Below are 24,097 nucleotides of genomic sequence, written 5' to 3'. Positions count from 1 at the left end.
GACAACACCCTGTCGTTCTCAATTAACATCAAGGCGGTGACCCGTTCCTGTAGGTTCATGCTCTACAACATTCGCAGAGTACGACCCTGCCTCACGCAGGAAGCGGCGCAGGTCCTAATCCAGGCACTTGTCATCTCCCGTCTGGATTACTGCAACTCGCTGTTGGCTGGGCTCCCTGCCTGTGCCATTAAACCCCTACAACTCATCCAGAACGCCGCAGCCCGTCTGGTGTTCAACTTTCCCAAGTTCTCTCACGTCACCCCGCTCCTCCGCTCTCTCCACTGGCTTCCAGTCGAAGCTCGCATCCGCTACAAGACCATGGTGCTTGCCTACGGAGCTGTGAGGGGAACGGCACCTCCGTACCTTCAGGCTCTGATCAGGCCCTACACCCAAACAAGGGCACTGCGTTCATCCACCTCTGGCCTGCTCGCCTCCCTACCTCTGAGGAAGTACAGTTCCTGCTCAGCCCAGTCAAAACTGTTCGCTGCTCTGGCACCCCAATGGTGGAACAAACTCCCTCACGACGCCAGGTCAGCGGAGTCAATCACCACCTTCCGGAGACACCTGAAACCCCACCTCTTTAAGGAATACCTAGGATAGGATAAAGTAGTAATCCTTCTAACCCCCCCCCCCTTTAAAAGAGTTAGATGCACTATTGTAAAGTGGTTGTTCCACTGGATATCATAAGGTGAATGCACCAATTTGTAAGTCGCTCTGGATAAGAGCGTCTGCTAAATTACTTAAATGTAAATGTAATGTTCCTAATGTTTTGTGCACTTAGTGGATGTAGTCCTAAATGTTTTTAAATAGTACAGTATCACAACCCACAGTACAAAACCATATAAAGTGTGGGCCTGTAGTATCTGTAAATCAACTAAACGTTTTATTTTATTTCCATATGCAGAAAGTAAAGCATCATTGTTCATGTAATAATCTAATATTAGCATTATAACTCTAGGAAGAGGAAATGGTCATAAAATCAAATAAATGAAAAGACGGAAACCAAAATGTTTTTGAACTACAACTTGTTTTATTTAAAAATGTCAAATTCAGTGCAAAGTAATGTAGTGCATTGGTGTCTAGATCCCTGTTGGGTGGCAAAGTGTCACAAGAATCCTGTGGGGAGAGAAAACAAGAGAATACATTAAATTAATGGGTGTTAGCTAATCAGGGTACAACAAAGCACTTCAAGTCCTCAATTCCTTCAAAAGAGAGAAGGAGAAAGGAGTATGGTCCCTGCAGTAGGACTACATACTGGCCATGAGGTTCTCCAAGTGGTACTCCAGGAGGCTGGAGAGCTCAGTGACCAGAGACTCTGGGTTAAAGTACCAGGCCAGCTGCTGGCCAAACATGTCATCTAGCAGAGCCATCAGCCCGCCCTGAAGAGAACACCACACAACACATAGAAAATGGCTCTGAGTTACTAGCTAATCAAGAGGAGAGAGAAAATTAGAAATACTCCCCCTAAAATGGCATTGGAACCTGGTTAACCATGAATAAGGAAGTAAAAAGGAAGTACACTTAAGAATATGGAAGTAAAAAGAAGTAATCTCTTTACTCTTACATTGAGCAGCAGCAGGTATCTGTCAGCCTCTGGCTCCATGTTGGCAGCAGTGGGCAGGAAGGAGTACAGGAGAGCGTACAGACGCTCCACGAACCCACCAGGGTGCTAAAGGAAACAAAGGAGGAGAAAAGAGGAGAGAATAGAAGAGAAAAGGAATTTAAGTCAAACTGCTAATAGAGATATCAAAACATGTACCAGTGAGATGCTACTTACCACCATCAGGGACTTCTGAGCTGTCATTAACCCAAACAGCACCAGCTCAAAGAGGACATCTATCATGTTCACATGATGGATCTAGGACAAGAAAACACATTTGGAGAAAATAGGAATGATTTCATATAGATCAGCTACTGTGATGTATAAAAGACATGCATGTGGAAGAACTCAGTGAGACTTGAAAGAGTTAATGAACTCACCTTTGCCTCAGCCAGCTCCCTCTCAATGTCATTCCGCTTGGAGGGGTCACTCAGGTAGTCCACAAAGTCCTTATAGGTACGGATGAACTTGGCCTCGTCCTATGACAAAGAAAAGAGCATCTTAGTGAACAGAACATATATCCCCTCAGGTACGCATTCTTTCCCTTGAAAGAGAATGAGTTAGTGAGTTACCATGTGGTTGGCCTGAACCAGTGCACCCAGGAGGACCTTTCCCGCCACAAACAGACGGTTTCTGCTCAGGGTGGAACCAAGCAGGGTCTAGGGAAGAGGGAATAGTTAGGGTGAGACATCTTCCTCTAGGAGACAGAACAAGAAGTCACAGAGAGAAAAAGAAAAGTGGGGCCACTCACAGTGAAGGCCTGGCGCAGGGAGACGAGCCTCAGGGCGATGTCCTCCACTCTCTTGGTGATAAGGTAGAGGCTGTGAAAGGGAGGGAATGGAGCATGTCAACCATTAGAGTCAATGGGGGATAACAGCATTATGACCACTATCCTTCAGTATCTGACAAGCCCAGACTACACAGACATTTAGAGGAACTCACTTTAGGAGAGGAACCTCCCTCTCCTCAGGCAGCAGGTCCTCCTCCCAGCCCTACGACAACAAAACAAGCATTCAAAATCAGTGACCAATGCAATGACATAACAAACAACCGGTCAATGGAAGGATCTTAATGCTCCTAGTCAATAGTATGTGTGTGTAACGTCTGACCTCATAGCAGTTGTGGCCCTCAGGCTCTGGGTCAGTGAACTGCTGAGTGGTGGGCGTAGAGAAGGAGGCAGCCTCCGACCACGCTGAAGAGGAGAGAAGCCCGTCCAGCCCCATGTGGAGAGTGGCGTACACCACTGAGACATCAGTCTGCTGCTCAAAACACACACAACACACCTGTTTACCACACACACACGTTATTAGAAAACACACCAAATCTAATGCAAAAATGCCCAGTAATGTCTAGTCTATATACATAGGAAATCATTTATTTACCTGGTAGCAGCCAAGCGTCACGTCCACAGACGTCTCGTGGCGGAGGTGAGACGCATAGTGGGTCACCCTGCCAGCCACACGCTGACAGAGAGAGAATACATGTTAAGGCCAAATGGAATAAGTGAAGAAAAGCCTAATCTAATACTATTTCAGTAGTATTTACGGCTTACCTGGATCCAAGTGATGGACTGCACTTTGATGGCACAGTAGGGGATCCCCTCTGGACTAAGCCTGGCTGTCTCCTTGGAGATGGCCCACACCAGTTGAGTCTCCAGGCCTCTCACCCTACTCACGTGGTGCATCCTCACCACCACCTGCTGTTGAGATAAACAACAAGACAACATCAACAAAACCACTTCAGCAATTGCTGTGACACATTTCCACCAAAATCAAATGACTGACAATGTAGATTAGGATTAAAGTAGTTACAAAGACACATACCTGGGATCCCCCACGCATGTAGGTGATGATGGGGCTGATGAACTGGAAAGTTCTCCAAGCTTTAACCACCGGACCGGCATTGTTCTGCACATTACAATACATTCATGTTGGAAACAGTAAACATTGTAACCGTGATGTGACTGTGTGTGTGTGGGGGGGGGTCTCTTACCCTGATCACAACAGGCCCACAGTACAGGGGGCTGAACCTAATCGGAATCAACTGCCAATTGCCAGTGGCCTCCTAAAGCAGAAAAGAGATTTGTTTAATGTCAAGGAGACACAACTTGAATATCTGGGATATTTTTCAAACATAAAACCCCAAACTTTCAGAAAATTGTACCTCAAGGATAGTCTGCACATCTGGCACATCCTCAAGGATGATAGCAGCATTCTGGAGACCAAGGAAGACTGGCAGCTGTGGAACATCTGGCACATCATCCAAAGGCCATCACACCATCACACCTCCTCCTCCATGCTTCACGGTGGAAATCACACATGCAGAAATAATCCATTCACCTACTCTGCGTCTCACAAAGACACGGCCGCTGGATCCAAGAATCTCAAATTGCAGGCTGTCAAATCAAGAGGCACTCCTTCGATAAAGTTGTTTTTGACTCAAATGAAAACATGTCATTTTCACAAGGTTGTGGAGTAACATGTTCAACTACTTATTATTGGCTCGAATTTGGGTTGTGCCTTTAGATTGACAAAATTAACAACCAGTGCAAGAATTTTCACTTCTTAAGCGTTCAAGAAAGTCTTGTGATGTTGCGGCTCTTGGTTCAGAAATTCTGATGTAACATTAAGCATGTTAGAAGACATTTACAGGATAAATGTACAGGAATTCTAGTCTCTCAGAATGTATCTTTGGTGCTAAGCTATCAATGCTAGTTAGCTAAATATCTAAACCTGCTGCATCTGAAATAACTATCGTTTTACGTTAAATACAGCCTCAGTGACTGTTCAAGCAAACAACAACACTGGAGGCCTATTGGAACTAATACAAAGTATGAAGTTTACAAGTAATTAAATACAAAAAAAATAGGCTATTTGGAAAGGACACAATGGCTGCAACTTCGGTCGGTGATGGTGGGAGTGGTTTTGCCGAATGGACCCATAGGTGTTTGAGCCTTGAGAAACAGAAAAATATTGAGTAACTACTCTCATTCTACAGGTTTTTAAGCATCTAGTTACAGACGTTAGACTAAGACATCCAGAGCAACACATAGCAGGGAGCTCCAATATGATCAGGAAACTAGACCGGTTATATAGATCGCTTAAAATGACGGTCAATCATTTCTTGTATTAGTCATCTCAGGAATGGTAAATGAAAAATGTAGCAGAAACAATTTCCGGTTTAGCTCCTCACTAAACAATCTATAGACATGAAATCATAAAATTACACAACTGAGTATGACAAAATAAAACCACCAAAACTCGCAATCGGAAAAAAACTGTCCGTGAAATCCAAGTCATCTAACCAAAGGTAATAACTGCAGGCAAGAGCGAAATGGATTCAATAGTGTTGGTTGTTTGAAAAGTTCAAATGAAAGACTATTTTTAAATTCGTTTTCAAATAATTTGTTCTGTTTTTAAATTAGTTCTGCTCCTTTTGTTTACAAATCTACAAACGATTCTCTCAACATCCATCACTTCTCTCATTCTTCACATTTTCAACTTTATTTCTGATGTTTACAATTGATTTTATTTTGAAATCAATACTTAAGGCGTGAAATTGACCCCATATTTTTTCCCCAAACAATATACAATATTGTTGCATTCCCTCCCCACCCCCATAACATCATAATAAACATCAAGGGCGTTTTACTAAGACATATGCAATGTACACAACTGATAACTGCTCCCAAAAAAACAGGACACTGCCCTTGCCACCAAACTATACTTGATTTTCAACACAGGGAAAGACCTCAAATTGAAAATACATTTATGTGATCAAGACAAAGGAGATGATTGTGGACTACAGGAAAAAGGGGACCGAGCACGCCCCCATTCTCATCGACGGGGCTGCAGTGGAGCAGGTTGAGAGCTTCCAAGTTCCTTGGTGTCCACATCACCAACAAACTAACATGGTCCAAGCACACCAAGACAGTCATGAAGAGGGCATGACAATGCATTTTCCCCCTCAGGAGACTGAAATGATTTGGCATGGGTCCTCAGATCCTCAAAAGGTTCTACAGCTAAACCATGGAGAGCATCTGGACTGGTTGCAACACTGCCTGGTATGGCAACTGCTTGGCCTCCGACCGCAAGGCACTACAGATGTAGTGCGTACGACCCAGTACATCACTGGGGCCAAACTTCCTACCATCCAGGACCTCTATACCACGCGGTGTCAGAGGAAGGCCCTAAGAATTGTCTAAAACTCCAGCCACCCTAGTCATAAACCGTTCTCTCTACTACCGCACGGCAAGCGGTACCGGAGCGCCAAGTCTAGGTCCAAGAGACTTCTAAACAACTTCTACCCCCAAGCCATAAGACTCCTGAACATCTAGTCAAATGGCTTCCCAGACTATTTTCAGTGCCCCCCCCCCCCCACACACACACACCCTCTTTACACCGCTGCTACTCTCTGTTGTCATCTATGCATAGTCACTTCAATAACTCTACCTACATGTACATACTACCTCAAATAACCGGTGCCCCCGCACATTGACTCTGATCGGTACCCCCCTGTATACAGTCTCGCTATTGTTATTTCACTGCTGCTCATTAATTACTTGTTACTTTGATCTCTTATTCTTATCTGTATTTTTTTAAACTGCATTGCTGGTTAGGGACTCGTAAGTAAGCATTTCACTGTAAGGTCTACCTACACCTGTTGTATTCGGCGCATGTGACTAATACAATTTGATTTGATTTGTACAGCTCTGATTCAAAGTCTTTAAGATGATCGGAACATTAGTGTGTCCTAACAGAGTGAGGAGACAAAGTAGCCATTGATGGTTGTTGTTTTGGGGCCTGACCAGGTTGCACAGCTAACTGGTCATTCTGGAGCAGTATCCTTCCTGTATGACTGGCAGGGTATTCAGGGCTGTGTGGTGATCAGTGTCCAACTACAACAGTTCGTTCCAGGCCCATTGACTAACTGGATGATGCTAGGATTCTCCAGTAGTGGAATGGTTAGTTGTCTGGTTGTGAAGGAGAGTCTGTGAAAGAGCTGTCACTAAAGCCTTGTTCACCCTGCAAGCATTCCAGGTGAAGCTGGTTGAGAGAATGCCAAGAGTGTGCAAAGCTGTCATCAAGGCAAAGGGTGGTTACTTTGAAGAATCTCAAATCTCAAATCTATTTTGAATTGTTTAACACTTTTTTGGATACTACATGATTCTATATGTGTTTTTTTTCATAGTTTTGATGTGTTCACTATTCACGACATTTGGAAAGTTGACCAACAAATTTCCTGTTTCCATCAGGCCTATTTTTTATCCACCATGCACTTTACTCGCAGTAAAAGGGGTTGGATGGAAACTTGATAAGTGTGACCATTTACGGTATCTAGTTGTTGATTCTAAAGAGCAGAAATGTGTGTCTTACTACTCACAATCTTTCCAGTGCCTAATTGGTCTGTGGGTGGAGATTTTTAGGTTGAATGTGGCAAAATGTCCTGCAGGTCACATTCTACATATTCCTTCATATTCCTTTGGAAGTCGGGTAGTATGGCAGATATTAGCTCTGGGTGGTTGGCTGTGAGCAGGCCCTGCAGGAGACATGGAGAGGGACAGAACCGGGGAGGGTGACCTCAGGTTAACTACAGGTTACTTAGAGGGTAGGTCATAGACTACGACTAAGAAGCGTTATGAGGACGTAGCACAACTCCACATGCACATACATTTGAAGAGGATCCCTGGGCTTTGATGGAAAGTAAAGGGGTTGCAGAAGGAGGTGGAGCTGGTCAAGCATGGTGCACAAAGACCACTATCTCACAATCAATCCCCAGCCACCATACACAATGACATATAGCATCTTTGTTTAAGTTTGTCCATTTTAAGAGGCCTCTTTTTGGCCATAGATGGCATATGTCCATAACTGCACCTTCTGATTTGGCCTGGTTTTTATTGGATTGCTCCTCAAGCGGCCATGACAGAAGCCAAACGTGAGTTGGCTTGGGGGTGTGGTTTGATGTGGGTGTTCTTGAGTGTGTCCTTGCCACCTTCAAGACCCAGGAGTAGAGATCAACACCAGGACAAAATGGAGTGTTAAAAAAATATGTTGTTGTTATAGTTTACTCATGTTCTCTGTACCAGACAACACAGTGCCTAACATCTCTTTGCTCTAAAATAAGACATTGTCCAAGGACAGGAGTTTTCCCTGGTCAGTTCATGTGGTTCATGAAAACCTCCTTACCCTGCTCATACTTTACAGATATGCCGCTGGGTCAAGGTCAGATCCCATCCCTTTAGCATCACTGTGCTTCCTCTATGTATGAAGGGAGTGAATACTGAATATACATTGCTTTTACACTCTTTGGTTTACTGCTGCTGGCGAGTGTATGTAGTGACTCGCAGTCTAAACTCAGGGTCACTCTCAAATTCCAAATGGGGTTTGAAGGCATTTGTCGGTCCACTTCATCCTTGCGCAGAAGAAATACACCCATGGCTGTGCTTTTAAAGAAGATACATGCTTTTAGTATGGAAAATGTTATCCCAAGAGAGGAGCCAACCCCCAGCTGGCTGGATGTCCTTTGGTTGGTGGACCAATCTTGATACACACGGGACACTGTTGAGCGTCAAAAACCCAGCAGCGTTGCAGTTCTTGACAGACTCAAATCGGTGTGCTTGGCACCTACTACCATACCCCATTCAAAGGCACTTCAATACTTTGTCTTGCCCATTCACCCTCTGAATGGCACACATACACAATCCATGTCTCAATAGTCTCAAGGCTTAAAAATCCTTCACTAACCTGTCTCCTCCTCTTCATCTACACCAGGGGTCGGGAACCTTTTTGACTAAGAGAGCCATGAAAGCAAAACATTTGGAAATGTATTTCAGTGAGAGCCATATAATATATTTTAAAAGTGAATTCAACTAAATGTCAGTATAATAAGCCTCTGAATTTGTCGAAGTGCCGCTTTACATTCAACCATTTCATCGATGTAATTTTGTCATTGCAAATTAGACACACCGCAGAACCTGCTCTCTCCACAAAGGCGAATTCTTCGGTCCATTCGTCCTGAAATGTACAATACTCGTCATCTTTTTTTCTTTTCGCCATCTTCTTTGTCGAAGGGTTAGCTTTGAGCTAATGACCGAGCAGACTGATTCAAAAGGAGGCGTTTACCTGTTTTACCTAGCAACGGCCAACGTAGGCCAGTATCATTTTATTAAAATAATGGACAATTGCTCCTGCAGCCCTGAACAGGACATGAGCAGTGAAAAATTGATGGATGGATTAAAACAAATGAGAATAGGCCTCCCGGGTGGCGCAGTGGTCTAGAGCACTGCATCGCAGTGCTACCTGCGCCACCAGAGTCTCTGGGTTCGCGCCCAGGCTCTGTCGCAGCCGGCCGCGACCGGGAGGTCCGTGGGGCGACGCACAATTGGCTTAGCGTCGTCCGGGTTAGGGAGGGTTTGGCCGGTAGGGATATCCTTGTCTCATCGCGCTCCAGCGACTCCTGTGGAGGGCCGGGCGCAGTGCGTTAACTGAGGGGGGCGGGTGCACGGTGTTTCCTCCGACACATTGGTGAGGCTGGCTTCCGGGTTGGAGGCGCGCAGTGTTAAGAAGCAGTGCGGCTTGGTAGGGTTGTGCTTCGGAGGACGCATGGCTTTCGACCTTTGTCTCTCCCGAGCCCGTATGGGAGTTGTAGCGATGAGACAAGATAGTAATTACTAGCGATTGGATACCACGAAAATTGGAGAGAAAAGGGGATAAAAAAAAAAAAAAGTTAAAAAATGTGAGAATATTTTGTTTTATCTGCGAGCCAGATGCAATCATCAAAAGAGCCACACCTGGCTCGGGAGCCATAGGTTCCCGACCCCTGATCTACACTGTGAAATCAATAAGGGATCATAGCTTTCACCTGGATTCACCTGGTCCATCTATGTCATGGGAAGAGCACTCATGTTTTGTACACTCAGTGTATATTACACTGCTAATTAATTTGGCAGGCAGCAATGTTGTATTTCACACTAGAAACTCTGAATTCAATATACTGTATATGATTCATCAAGCCCTTCTCTGCCAAGGCAGAGTTTGAGGAAGATGTAAGTACGCATTTCACCTGTTCTACTCAGCGCATGGGATAAATACATTGATTCGATTTTCTGATAGAATATATTTGTTGCCATCTTGAGGCCTTTTCTACCTCTTTCAGGGCCGTGCCAATTAAATAAATATGTGAATGTCATGCAACTTCAGACCTTCTAACACCAATATAGCTTTTGTTGAGCAAGCAAATATCGCCATCAAGTTGACATACATCAATTCACTTTTACTCATTTACATTATTTCTACTATAATATAAAGCTCCATAATGAATATCTTAATACTGCACTATGGATACCATTATATACCCTTATAGAAGTCATAAAATGACTAAGCCTAGTTCATACCCTTCGTGTGCAACACAAGAACGCTTCACAAAATGCTGATCCTGCGTTCTTGTGTAGAGTGGTTTTTGTGTAGCTGCTTGTAGTTATTTCTTGTGTACGTATGTAGGGTATAAACTACGCTTTAGTCCCATGTCATCAAATGAATACCTAAATTAAAATGAACAATTATGAAAGATACAATATTAATCAAAATCTGCAATACAAATGGTTTATTAAAACATCCATTAAAAAGTATGTAAGTGATTGAAAAATAAAATACATAGTTCCTCAAAGCCCAAAAGGTTTAGCACCACTTTCCTAATCGTAAGAGTAGAAGCTGCTGTCGGCCTACCCTCCTTGTAATTCTTTAATTTAGGCTAAATATCTACATCAAATGTAGAGGCTGCAATGGACGTGGATCAATGATTACAATAGGGAGATGGCATCAGATGTACAGCACATCTAAATTGGTTGGGCTTCTTAGCTTATCTTCCTAATCACAGGAGAAGCTGTAGATGTCTGAATGACATTTAGAAGCTCACATTCCTAGTTACAGGAGTGGGAGCTAATAAGGGATCAAAAGACCCAGATGGAATTTTGGTGTTGAGTAGCCTATAGTGGATCTTCCTTAAGGAGTATAAACTAATGGTAAGCTAGTCCACTGACAGCCTGGTTCAAATAGAGCAGCATTAGGGGACTCAAAATGAAAACAGAAATGAACAACAAAAATAAAAATGTTGTATTGAGGCCAGTTGTGGTGTTCTCCTCAGATGTAGCCTGGCAAAAGCAACTGACATGGGCTGCACGTCATCCAGGCTATCCATCAGACGACCCAGAGGACTTGCAGGTGACCAAGCGTTTCCAGGCCTTCTGGACTCCCCAGAAGAAGCCCCGGATGCCTTTCCTCAACTTGGATAATTTAACTGGCAAGAAGATGAAAATATGTAAGAATTTCAGATGGACAATTGTCTGATAAAACAATAATTTATTACTTCTTTATACATAATTGTCGCATAAGAACATTTCCCCCCAGGAACACTCACTCATAGGTGGAGAATCCACAGCAATGTACATCTCTGGCTTGTCTGTAGTGTCTGTAAGGACAATCCTCATCTTGGACTGTGATCAGAATTCAAAGATGCACAATTAAACATCAATTTCACTTCCTTTACATATTCCTATAATTATAATTACTGGTGCCGATATCAAAAAGCACAACCAATGACCATTCAAGAGTAATCTGAGCTTGTCTTACCTTTCTGCCGGTGGCATAATGCACCACCTCAGATTCCGCATCCTCCACATCATCACTGCATGACTCTTCAAGATCTGAGGTCTCGCGGTCATATGGGTTGGGCACTGAGGGTTTCAAGATGGCCAGTAGCTTGTGGGAAACAATGTCAGAGACAAAGGAAAGCATCTCCTGATCCTCAAATAAATCGTCAATTTTCAAGGAGCGTTTCAAACGCTTGACCTTCCCAAGGTCAGTGTAGATGGCATCTGCCAGCTTCGATGTCATCTTAGAATTAAAACTTTTTTGCTGGCTTCCCATTTCCTCAATCAGATATTTGGCCACCTCATCATCGAACAATCGGATCAGCTCAGTCACCAGATCACTGATCTGGATGCGCTGATGTTTGTTGGTCCTTTTTGGAAAACGGCATATCTTCTTGACAAGCTTCATCAGGACTTCTTCTAATACAAGCTCCCTAATGAAGCTGCTGGAACCGGATGTCACTTGATCCACAGTGGACCTCTCCGGCTGTTCAATCTCAGTCTTGATGCTGCTCTGCTCAGCTTTCTTATTCAAAGATTGACGGGTTGTCATTTCATTAAACAAGGCTGTCAATTCTTTCAAGTTGAGTGTAGATTCCAGATTTTTGGTGCCTTGAAGTTTGGATGGTGCATCCATAATTCCGTTCGTGACAAGACAGACAATGTCCTTGTGCAGCTTGGGTGCCTTGTGGCACAGTATCTTCTGTAGGGCTTCCTCTGTGCCATAGCGTTGCATCAACTTTCTATGCACCGACAGCACCAACTGAAAGATGTCTGTTGCCTTCAGGCAGACATTTGCTTCCCTCCACCTGTTAGTCACCCTCACCCACAGAGCACTGGACAGCTTGTTGGTCACATCCTCAACTAGGGTCCAGCTGGCCAGTTTATCCTGGGTCCGAGGAACAATCAGAGCGCGCAGCCGGACAATGATATCCATCACCGCCTCTACGTGAACAATAATATACACCGGTTGGGATGCCTTCACCTCAGCCGAGCCACATCGGCTCTTAACCGTGACCTTGTCCTGGTCTGTCCTTAGGCAGATGTCTGAGGAGAGCGGCCGGACAGAGACTTTGGGTACGATTGAACCCAGACGGTTGACTTCCCTGGTGACTGCACTCGCAATGGCTGTTGTCATCTCCCCGCTGCCGCGCCTCAAAGCTCGCCTCAGAGCATCAGGAGAGCCCACGTGCTCCTCCAGCTCTCTGCAGAGGGCACTTACAATCCTTGCACTTGAGGGGTGGGAGTACGGCGTCTTGAGATCCTTGGTCATTTCCAATGCTGAGGTAACGTCTGGGGAATCGGACATGTCCCGAAGGACAGAAACCACCATGTCCATTGCCACATCAGAGAGAGTGGTGGTTGGGGATGACACAGGTGATGCAAAGTCCTCTGAGTGAAGTTCATACCCATGAAGCAGCTTGGTGATCAGGTCTACAACCACCTCTGGTGTGGAATGTAGACTGGGAGAGTCGTTGGCGGAGGTCTCAATCATACAGGATTCAATTTCACTCAAAGCCCTTCTGACCATGATGTTTGTCTCAGAGTCATCGGGTACATGGTTCTCTTTGAGAGGTTTGATACCTGCCTCACACAGCTCTTTCACATGGATGTTGTCGGAAGACATCACTGCTTCTTGAATAGTAGGTTTTTGATTGGCTATGGTTGTAGCTATGATTGTTCTTACCATCAGAGGACAAAGCTTCGCAATCAGTTCATACTGTGGCTTAAAGCTCTCAGAGCGGCTGTCGTTCATGGGTAACTCAGGGATGTCAAGGCCCTGAAATAGCATCTTCCGTATCAGTTTGCCCACTACACCCTCCAGCAGGCAATTAGTAGGGCTCGGGGTCTCATTCCCTCTGTCACTGGTGCTGGAAGGTAACTCTTGCTTCTTGTGAAGGCCATGAATGGCCTCACTTTGCGCAATACAACCCTCAACAGGCAACTCCTCCACTGCAATCGTGTGCACAACCACATTGACATCGTTGGTGTGGGGTCCAATCAAAAGCTTCTTATAGGTTGGGTCTGTGACATATTGTAAAACACCCCCGCCTGTCTTTAAGTTCTGAGCTTTATCTCCAAATGTCCTATCCAGGAGACACAATACTGACTCAGATAGTGGGTCAGTGAACTCCTGGAGCTCTAGGCTGCTCTCAACTTCAAAGGGGCTGAGGCTGCAGCTGATCTGGGAGCTGTAATAAGAAGCCTGCAGCTCTCTCTTGGACTCCAATGTGTCATGCAGCTTTGGATATAAGGCATCTGCAATGGAGTCTGTGAGCCGCTCATCCAAATTAACAGAGAAAATATTATTCAGGCTTTTGTTGGAAGCCTCCTCTTTGGTTTTCCTCAGGATGTCCCGCACAGCTTCCCTTGGGGCAGAACCAGAAGTGCAAGCATGTCCATTGGATGGTGTCTGGGTGCCAGTAAGGGATTCCTTGATCAAGAAACTCTGGAGTTCAGTGGCCACTTCCTTACACATCTCCCTTCTGATCTTCAGAACAGCAGGTGTCAGTGTAGCCTTCTCTGAGGTCAAAGGTGTCAGAACTCTGGTCAAAGTTGAGGGGCATCTGAGATGATCACCCAGACCCTCTAAGTCATCAGAGCAGGACACCTTGGCAACTTGAAATAAAACCGAACTAATAAGGTTCTGAGCCACAGCAGATGATTTTGCTGATGCTGCCTGGAGTGTCTCTAAACTAACCTGCTTGGAGGCAGCCATCTTTGTTGTTGCCCTGGTAATGATGTTACTCACAGGCTTGATGGAGTAGCTCATAAACTGGGATCTCAGGCTTTCAAAGACTCCCTTCACTCTTTCTGCCTTCAGGTCTTTGTCAGTGGCAAATACACACGACTGAACAGCATGGAGAGATACAGGGAGAGGAAAGCCCAAGGGTGAAGCCACATCTGTGATATGGATGGAGGACTCTGAGGGTGTCCCACCAAGGCGCCTCTGCAGCAACTTTATCATCTCCAGGACTCTGGCATTGTCCTGTGGTGAGATGGAGCACTCTCCTGAGAGGTTCTCACTGTCTAGTGTGTTCTGGATTCCAAGCAGTGTTGTGCTGAGTATCCTCCTGTCATGGGGAAGCACTCCCCTCAGTGCAGAAGAAGACCGACTCTGTGGTGCTGGTGTGCTGCATGGTGTTGATGCACCAGAGACGTCACTTCCACTGTCATCATCTTTTTTGGTCCTCATTATAATAAGGATTTCGTCAATGATCTCATCACTGTAGACTTCTAAGTCCTCTGTGATAACATGGGCCGTTGGGGTGGCAATACTCAGAGTACGACCCCCAAGAAGTTTGAAGGACGTCTCCGACCCACTGCCAAGAGGGCCAACAGACACACATTGCAGTGTTTCGCTGGATGATGAAGAACAACTGGAGGAGAGATCAAGCAGCTCCTCGTCCAAAGTCGGAGAGGAGGAAAAAATTCCCTCCATTTTCAGGACAGAGATAACATCCGCAAGTGTTGAATCTACAAGGTCCTCACCTAATGGGCTACTCCTTAAGTGGCTGACAAACACCCTTGTAGGAGAATGGGAGACTGTGGTGGGAGATGGAGAGCCCTTCTCACCATTCACACTTGACCGCGCCTCCACAATTGCTAAAGACTGGGAGATGACGGAACATACAAGTCCGCCAGCCCGCTCAATAATGGAGGGGAGGGAAACATCCAAAGGGGCTGGAGGTGTCACACTCCCTCCTTGGCCATTTCTATCTTGGCTGAGGCAGATCGACGAGACCTCAGTAGCATATTGATTCTCCCGCTTAGGGCTCCTGCTAGAGTCAGGTCCAGGAACAGTTGAAATAGAGCTCACAGCCAGGGAGCAAGGAATGTCACTCCTTCTGTCTAAAAGCTTGATAGAGCATGAGGAGGGGCGGCTGCTGGAGGGGAGGTTGGTGTTGGTCTCTTCGCTGGAGAGTAAGGAGGAGAAAGGGGCCAAGGTCAGTTTGACAGGGATGACATGCCCACGACCTACCACAGCAGATAAGGTTCCAGAGTAGTCAGTGGCAGTAGGTGGTTTAGCAGATTGTAATTTAGCAAGTAGTGGTTTAGCAGATTGTAGTTTAGCAGGTGGTGGTTTAGCAGATTGTGGTTTAGCAGGTGGTGGTTTAGCAGATTGTAGTTTAGCAGGTGGTGGTTTGCCAGATTGTGGTTTAGCAGATCGTAGTTTAGCAGGTGGTGGTTTAGTAGGGGGTGGTTTAGCAGATGGTGGTTTAGCAGATGGTGGTTTAGCAGGTGACGGTTTAGCAGGTGAGGGTTTAGCAGGTGACGGTTTATCAGATGGTGGTTTAGCAGGTGGCGGTTTGGCAGATTGGGGCCTGGTAGAACGTGGCCAAGTAGCCAGGAGGTTCTTAGTAGAGATCTGACTGGAGGAAGAGTGTGCTCGTTCCTCACTGGACAGAGAACTGCTGCTACAACAAGTTTTGACTGGTTCTTCAATGGAGATTGGGGAGGACTTACTGTCAGGACTCTGAGTGAGACAGATCACATTGACTTTGGAGAGTAGGGAGGTACAGCTGACAGAGCCCTGGGTTGAATCTTCGTTGGTGTCTTTGCTGATGGAGAGCATACTCTCTGCATCACTTTCTGAAGCTCTCAGCCTTATAAGGTCAACCAAGGCAGGGATCAGGATGCTATTTACCTCCTCCAATACTGAGCTAGTTATGTGCCCAATCATGAGCAGCAAGTCCCTAACAGTAATCTGTATTAATGAAAACAGAAAGGTACATCAACAGAATTGATTAAGATTTACAGTATGTTGGAAATCAAAACACATGTTAATCCATATCCAAAATATTTTTAAAGTAAATATAACAAGTATACCTTTCATTTTTTGTTGTTGCAATTATTCTATATCAAATGTGTGGTCTCCATTGTTGCAACTTAATCATCTTCCTCATCTAGACTTTTTACATTTACCAAAGTGGCAATCGCATATTACATCATATCATCCAAATACAGTGGCAAGACAAAGTATATGAACCCTATTGGAATTATCTGAATTTCTGCATAAATTGGTCATAAAATTAGATTTAATCTTCATCTAAATCACAACAACAGATTAACACATTCTGCTTAAACTAATAACACACAAATTATTGTATTTCTCTTGTCTCTACTGAATACATCATTTAAACATTCAGTGTAAGTTGAAAAAAGTATGTGAACCCCGAGGCTAATGACTTCTCCAAAAGCTAATTGGAGTCAGCTAACCTGGAGTACAATCATTGAGACGAGATTGGAGATGTTGGTTAGAGCTGCCTGCCCTAAAAAAACTCACAAAATTTGAGTTTGCTATTCACAAGAAGCATTGTCTGATGTGAACCATGCCTCAAACAAAAGAGATCTCAGAAGACCCAAGATTAAGAATTGTTGACTTGCATAAAGCTGGAAAGGGTTACAAAAGTATCTCTAAAAGCCTTGATGTTCATCACTCCACGGTTACACAAACTGTAGATAAATGTAGAAAGTTCAGCGCTGTTCCTACTCTCCCTAGGAGTGGCCGTCCTGCAAAGATGACTGCAAGAGCACAGCGCAGAATGCTCAATGAGGTTAAGCAGAATCTTAGAGTGTTAGCTGAAGACTTAAAGAAATCTCTGGAACATCCTAACATCTCTGTTGACGAGTCTACGATACGTAAAACACTAAACAAGAATGGTGTTCATGGGAGGACACCATGGAAGAAGCCACCGACTGTCCAAATAAAAACATTGCTGCACGTTTGAAGTTTGCAAAAGAGCATCTGGATGTTCCACAGCGCTACTGGCAAAATATTCTGTGGAGAGATGAAACTAAAATTTTGTTGTTTGAAAGGAACACACAACACTGTGTGGAGAAAACAAAAGCACAGCACACCAATATCAAAACCTCATCCCAACTGTAAAGTATGGTGAAGGGAGCATCATATCATGGTTTGGAGCTGCTTTGCTGCCTCGGGGTCTGGACAGCTAGCTATCATCAATGGAAAAATGTATTGCCAAGTTAATCAAGACATTTTGTTGGAGAATTTAAGGTTGTTCGCCAATTGAAGCTCAACAGAAGTTGGGTGATGCAACAGGACAACGACCCAAAACACCGAAGTAAATAAACAACAGAATGGCTACAACAGAAGAAAATATGCCTTCTGTAGTGCCCCAGTCAGAGTACTGACCTCAACCCGATTGAGATGCCGTGGCAGGGCCTCAAGAGAGAGCTTCACACCAGACATCCCAAGAATATTGCTAAACTGAAACAGTTTTGTAAAGAGGAATGGTATAAAATTCCTCCTGACCGTTGCGCAGGTCTGATCTGCAAATACAGAAAACGTTGAGGTTATTGCTGCCAAAGTAGGGTCAACCATTTATTAAAACCAAGGGTTCACATAAACTCAGCAAAAAAAGAAACGTCCTCTCACTGTCAACTATATTTATTTTCAGCAAACTTAACTTCTTCTTAATAGGGGGGGCGCTGTTTTCACTTTGGGGAAAAATCGTGCCCAAATTAAACGGCTTCGTACTCTGTTCTAGATCCTACAATATACATATTATTATTAATATTGGATAGAAAACACTCTGAAGTTTCTAAAACTGTTTGAATTATATCTGTGAGTAAAACAGAAATCATTTGGCAGCAAACTTCCAGACAGGAAGTGAACATTCTGAAAAAGGGGCTCTGTGTCTGGGCCTGCCTATTCAACTGGCTTATATTTATGGATCTGTATGCACTTCATACGCCTTCCACTAGATGTCAACAGGCAGTAGAAGGTTGAATGGGTGTCTAGCTTGATGTGAGGCCGAATGAGAGCTTTTGGAGTAACAGGTCCGCTCTTTTGTCAGTAGTCAGCTGTGCACAAGGGAACCTCACATTGTCTTCTGAAATGCGTTCGGTTTACACGACGAAATGCTCCGGCTCTGATTTTATTGGATACATATGAGAAAAACATCATAAAGTAGGATTTTTCAACCGAGTTTGACCAGTTTATTCAACGTTTATTGGGACTTTTGGAATTTTTCGTTCCAGGCGCAAACATTTCTTGGACACGTGAGCTCCACATGGCTAGCCAAAGTTGCTAATTCGACAGAAGAAATGGACATTCTAAAAAAAAAAACAACGATTTATTCTGGAACAAGGACTCTTTGCACAACATTCTGATGGAAGAACATCAAAAGTAAGACAATATTTATGATGTTATTTCGTATTTTATGTTGGCTCCAACAAGGTGGAGAATTGTAGGGCGCTGTCTCACAATATTGCATGCTGTATGTTGTACTAAAGTTATTTTTAAAAATCTAACACAGCGGTTGCATTAAGGACCAGTGTATCTTTCATTTGCTGTACAACATGTATTTTTCATAAATGTTTTATGATGAGTATTTATGTATTTCACATTGCTCTCTGTAATTATTCTGGCTGTTTGGTGCTATTTGTGATGGTGGCTGCAATGTAAAACTACAATTTATACCTCAAATATGCACATTTTCGAACAAAACATAAATGTATTGTATAACATGATATTATAAGACTGTCATCTGATGAAGTTGTTCAAGGTTAGTGATTAATTTTATCTCTATTTGTGGGTTTTGTGAAAGCTACCTATGCGGTGGAAACATGGTGAAAACATGGCGTTGTGTGTTTGGCTATTGTGGTGAGCTAATATGAATACATATTGTGTTTTTGCTGTAAAACATTTTAAAAATCGGAAATGATGGCTGGATTCACAAGATGTTTATCTTTCATTTGCTGTATTGTACTTCTGATTTCATGAAATTATATATGTGTAAATAATTGTATGAGCATACAAGATTGAACAACTGAGACATAAACTGAATATGTGGCTAACAGAAATGGAATAATGTGTCCCTGAACAAAGGGGGGGTTCAAAATCAAAAGTAACAGTCAGTATCTGGTGTGGCCACCAGCTGCATTAAGTACTGCAGTGCATCTCCTCCTCATGGACTGCACCAGATTTGCCAGTTCTTGCTGTGAGATGTTACCCCACTCTTCCACCAAGGCACCTGCAAGTTCCAGGACATTTCTGGAGGGGATGGCCCTAGCCCTCACCCGCCGATCCAACAGGTCCCAGACGTGCTCAATGGGATTGAGATACGAGCTCTTCGCTGGCCATGGCAGAACACGGACATTCTTGTCTTGCAGGAAATCTCGCACAGGACGAGCAGTATGGCTTGTGGCATTGTCATGCTGGAGGGTCATGTCAGGATAAGCCTGCAGGAAGGGTACCACATGAGGGAGGAGATTTTCTTCCCTGTAACGCACAGCGTTGACACTGCCTGGAATAACAACAAGCTCAGTCCGATAATGCAGTGACACACCGCCCAAGGCAATGACAGACCCTCCACCTCCAAATCGATCCCGCTCCAGAGTACAGGCATCGGTGTAACGCTCATTCCTTCGACGATAAACGCGAATCCGACCATCAACCCTGGTGAAACAAAACCATGACTCGTCAGTGAAGAGCACTTTTTGACAGTCCTGTCTGGTCCAGCGATGGTTGGTTTGTGCCCATTGGCGACATTGTTGCCGGTTTCCTTACAACAGGCCTACAAGCCCTCAGTCCAGCCTCTCTCAGCCTATTGCGGACAGTCTGAGCACTGATGGAGGGGTTGTGTGTTATTAGTTTAAGCAGACTGTGTTTGTCTATTGTTGTGACTTAGATGAAGATCAGATAACATTTTATGACCAATTTACACAGAAGTCCAGGTAATTCCAAAGGGTTCACATACTTTTTCCTGCAACTGTACTTGGATATGGATTTCCCAGGAGATGGGAGACAGGGAAGCAGTAATATGTCTACAGCCCCCAAAGAGTGAAAGCTGGGAACATGTTCATGACCAAAATGACCTACCACTGACGGGCTAGCTGAATGTGGTGAGCAGGTCGTCACAGTCGACAAGGTTCCAGAGTGATCAGAGTCACTGCTAGGTCTTTCAGTTGGTGGTCTGGCATAACGTGGTCTGGCAGTATGTAGCCTAGCAACCTCGAGGTTCTTAGTCGAGATCTGACTGGAAAGAGTGTCCATCGAGGAGGTGGAGTGTTTGAAGGGAGAGTCCATTACCAGAGGTGTGTGTGTCTCCATGCCCAGGGGTCTCCAATCTCCCATCTGGCTACCAGGCTAAGAGAGACGGGTGAGAGAGAGAGGCAAATGGATGAAGATACCAACAGAAACACTGAGGTCCTACTGCTGCTTAAGCAACTATGAGTTGATATCAGCCCTAGGAGTGCCGCTGTTCCATCCTTACCTGTCCAATCACCGACCAGCGGATTCGGCGCGCCAGGCGCAGCTCCCTGCACACTTCTCTTTCCAGCTCCTCAAGCCTGAGGCGTCGTTTCACATCCCAAGCCAGTTCGGCCAAGTGAAGGTTCTTCCCCTCTTCCATTTCACTCTGAAACCTTCACATACAAGGGAACATCAAACATGATTTACCTTAATTTTCCTACAACTCAAACTGTCCACCATATCTATTTCTTAAGTTATTGCTAGATAGGAGGTCAACGTGATTCCACACCTTTGCTTATGTTTTTTTAACACATTTGGGTAAAAGATTCTAATAACACTCACGTGTTCTTGAAGTAGTTTCTACCCTTGGCAATGAGCCATTCTCTAATATCCGTCAGTGAGATGTGGGAAGGAACCTCCCCTTGCTGCTGCAAGACTAGGAACTGCTTCAAAAGATTTTTCTGACAGAGAGAGAGAGAGATTTATTTGCACCCTTGCCCTCCACAAGTTTTTCCTGGTGTTGTCACGTGATCAGAAAACCCTTTCCCCATCCATGAGCGACAGCAAGTTACATACACAGTTGAAATAAAACGCATGGAAAGGTGTGTCTTACAATATAGCTTTTGTGTTTTTATAATTGTGCATCTAGAAAGTAGACCACTCTAACCTGCTGGGCACAGCACTGCTTCTCCCACAGCAACTGAACTGACTTGATGTAGCTACTGTAGCGATTGTACTCTTTACACGTACACAGCACCTGAAAGGGAGGAGCCACAAAAGAGCATTTTTAGAGGAAGTTCATGTGTACAAACACCCAATCCCAAATCTACCTCTAACCTCTACCCCAATATTGATTGATTTTGCCTTTATTTAACCAGGTAAGACATTAAGAACACATTCTCTTTTACAACCTGCACTAACAATGACCTTATGCACTTGTAGATTTGGATTTGTGTAAACTAAGCAAAATGGCAAACATTTCACCTAGCCATCATATTGCTTACACCTGTCCAATTTTCTCAGTTCCATATAAGTGTCACTTTAAGATTTTGGAAAGAAAAAGGAGGTTTGCCATGCCTTCTCATTTGAGGTGATGAGGCCTTGCTTCACCAGCCGCTTCTTCCTTTCCGGATGGCGGAAAAAACTCTTCAGGTGTTTGTCGTGGAGGCAGTTATAACTAACATCCATGACTCTCATGTTGGGGTCCAACAGGTCAAACCCGGGGGTCTCCTGATGGAGCTGTGGATTGTGTTTTAACAAACCTCAATGTCAGGGCAATGGATACTACAGTGGGAATGGTTGTGGAATTAGGACTGGAAATGGGAAGGAAGTCATTAAAAAGATATAATTAGGTAACATTTCATTTGAAAGAAATTGAGGATCTCAGATCATTTGGAATGTCATACTATCACACTAACCTTCTCCCCCAGTTTTCCTCTGAAGAATACAGGGAATGTCCTCTCTGGGGCTTCCTGTAACCCCTACAAATACAGAGACAATCATGACAAAACTTTTTAGACGTGGGGTTTTGATAGTAGACCCCATCCCTGTCACTTGGTTTGCAATAATTCCCCCTTTTGCCAATTCACTTTGCATGAAAAATGTTGAATCAAGCTCATATCTAAAACAAATTTGTTTGATCCATTTACATTGTTAAACTATTCTTAAAGTAGTCAACTAGCCGTAGGCCTACATGATGACTGATTCTGTAGGCTACATATTCATCTCATAGACTTTCATCATCCATCTTTAGAATTATACAAATGTGAAGCGATATTAATATGAAGAACGAACAAAGCATTATCCTAGGCCTACTCACATTTTCTTGTTCTTTGCCCGCACTTTTTGAAATAGTAGGCATATTGACTAATATTGTAAACAAGTGATGTCATAACTGAAACTTGATTAAACTGCGTCTCCAGAAAAGGTAGGCCCTATGCCCCCCAAACGTCCGCTATCTGATAGACCTATGTTGTTGTACTGATATAAACACTATGAAAGGATATTGTAGCCTTAACCTATTGATATAGTCTACAGGCTTATTTATGGTGTGCCCGCTCCATAAAGCGCAGCTCCAGTTGTGCCTGGGCTTGCTGCAACAGGTGCAGTCTGTTGCCAAGCCTTCCACAGAATCATACCTCAACCCTAAAATGTGATCCACATGTATTCGATTTCGAAACTGTCAAGTTATTTGCAGTGATGGATTTAAAGCATTATCACGACTAACAGGCTGACTACACCAAATGAATTTAGAAATCTATATTATTCAATTATTGCACCCACACTGCTTGGGCACGCCAACGAGCGTCTGCATAGCAAAGGGCTAAAATAGAAGTCCGTTCTATTTCTGATGCAGATCGCACTGCAAGTCCTGCCTCTCCCATCTCCTCATTGGTTTATAGAAGCAGGTACCCACGTGCCATCTCCTCATTGGTTATACCCATGTGGGTGACTGAAAAACGAATGAGGTCAGTGGCGGTAACGCACCTAATTTATGAAAGTTGCCAATCGCAATATAAAATCAAGAGAAGAAAAAGCCTGGAAGGAGGAGAGATGACTAAAACGATTCGGTTGACCGTTTTGTGTGTGAATTAATTGGTGGAGTAGAGGACCTTGGTTCACATAGGGTCATGTCTGGCGAGTCAGTGGACACGTTTCCTGCCTCGTATTGTGTTTTGGAGAAAATGGGGGCCGTATTAGCAGTAACTGCAAAAGGTTACTGTGAAACCAAGGTAAATGGCAGTAACTGAACTTAGTGCTTTTTAGCTTGGTTTCAACCTGCCCTTGGCTGCAGTTACTGCGTTTTACCTTGGTATCATATCATTTTATTCTGATAGTGATGCAATCGAACCTGTATGACACTGACTGACAGCTACACACACATACATTGCTAATCTAGGGATACAACACCATGACACAGCATTCCCAGGGGGGAAATGATGGTTGAACTTGCTCTGAAACGCCGATATCCAGACACTGGTAAGAACCAGCTAAGTAGATCTGACATCAAAATTAATTAGCTAGCTAACAATGCAACCTGCTCTCATCAGATATCTGCAATTGATACTAACGTCAATTAGCCATATAATGACTTATATTCTGAAATTTAATCTGATGTCTTCTTTGAATCAGTACACCATACACACGATTTCTAGCCAGTGACAGCCACCTAGCTAAAACTGACGCGCCCCTACCAAAAGGTCAAAACCTACCTAGCTAGCATTAGCATGAAGCAATAGATTTGTGCTACATGTTCCCATAAGAGATGATCAGAAGTTTATACTAGCTTCAATCTATTATACCTATAATTAATATAATCCTTGTAGTTGTATTTTGACATTCAATGGGTTATTTGAATCTGTAACGTTACACCACACACACGATCTCTAGCCAGCTGACGGTCAGTTGGACGTGCACCCCATACTGAATTGTCAAAAGCCACGCACACTCGTTTTCCGGATGAGCGCGCAAACAGCATTGCTAGCTCATTAATAATATATCTACTCACATGTTCAGGGTTTCTGGTTTTATTTTATATTCCAGTATTGCGTGACTGTCCTGGTCAGGAAAGTTAAAATCCCAAATTGTATCCATCCCCTTTGTTGGTGGCATATGTTATTAGTACAACAAG

The 24,097-nt window shown here is 44.0% G+C and overlaps 2 protein-coding genes across 2 annotated transcripts; both read right to left on the bottom strand.

Annotated features, from left to right (window-relative positions):
• Positions 1-954: 954 nt before the first annotated feature.
• LOC129847201 (uncharacterized) lies at positions 955-3,859 on the bottom strand. Its single transcript, XM_055915022.1, has 13 exons — positions 3,764-3,859; positions 3,593-3,664; positions 3,424-3,507; positions 3,153-3,299; positions 2,983-3,063; positions 2,710-2,859; positions 2,543-2,592; positions 2,352-2,421; positions 2,173-2,259; positions 1,981-2,079; positions 1,778-1,858; positions 1,565-1,669; positions 955-1,116 (listed from the first exon to the last, which is right to left on the bottom strand). The coding sequence occupies exons 3-13, from the start codon at positions 3,439-3,441 to the stop codon at positions 955-957; spliced, it is 1,050 nt and encodes a 349-aa protein (XP_055770997.1). The 5' UTR covers positions 3,442-3,507; positions 3,593-3,664; positions 3,764-3,859.
• A 6,315-nt stretch (positions 3,860-10,174) lies between these two features.
• Positions 10,175-24,084, bottom strand: LOC129847196 (uncharacterized). Its single transcript, XM_055915018.1, has 10 exons — positions 23,975-24,084; positions 21,885-21,947; positions 21,544-21,705; positions 21,134-21,223; positions 20,809-20,927; positions 20,489-20,639; positions 20,095-20,361; positions 11,227-15,954; positions 11,015-11,090; positions 10,175-10,894 (listed from the first exon to the last, which is right to left on the bottom strand). The coding sequence occupies exons 3-10, from the start codon at positions 21,661-21,663 to the stop codon at positions 10,788-10,790; spliced, it is 5,658 nt and encodes a 1,885-aa protein (XP_055770993.1). The 5' UTR covers positions 21,664-21,705; positions 21,885-21,947; positions 23,975-24,084; the 3' UTR covers positions 10,175-10,787.
• Positions 24,085-24,097: the final 13 nt, after the last annotated feature.

This window comes from Salvelinus fontinalis, unplaced genomic scaffold (assembly GCF_029448725.1).
Source record: "Salvelinus fontinalis isolate EN_2023a unplaced genomic scaffold, ASM2944872v1 scaffold_0757, whole genome shotgun sequence".
Classification (NCBI taxonomy): Eukaryota; Metazoa; Chordata; class Actinopteri; order Salmoniformes; family Salmonidae; genus Salvelinus; species Salvelinus fontinalis.
The sequence above is the reverse complement of the archived record's forward strand: the minus strand, read 5'-3'. Positions and strand labels throughout refer to the sequence as shown.

What these genes read in the sequence shown, in the direction of transcription:
- LOC129847201 (XM_055915022.1), bottom strand. An exon ending in AGGGAGGTTCCTCTCCTAAA is followed by an intron (nt 2,422 to 2,542) that starts GTGAGTTCCTCT and finishes TCCCTTTCACAG; the next exon opens with CCTCTACCTTATCACCAAGA. An exon ending in CCCTGCGCCAGGCCTTCACT is followed by an intron (nt 2,260 to 2,351) that starts GTGAGTGGCCCC and finishes CCTCTTCCCTAG; the next exon opens with ACCCTGCTTGGTTCCACCCT.
- LOC129847196 (XM_055915018.1), bottom strand. Translation starts at nt 21,663, where the DNA reads ATGAGAGTCATGGATGTTAGTTATAACTGCCTCCACGACAAACACCTG. An exon ending in TCATCACCTCAAATGAGAAG is followed by an intron (nt 21,224 to 21,543) that starts GCATGGCAAACC and finishes CCTCCCTTTCAG; the next exon opens with GTGCTGTGTACGTGTAAAGA. An exon ending in ATTCAGCTAGCCCGTCAGTG is followed by an intron (nt 15,955 to 20,094) that starts GTAGGTCATTTT and finishes TCATTAATACAG; the next exon opens with ATTACTGTTAGGGACTTGCT.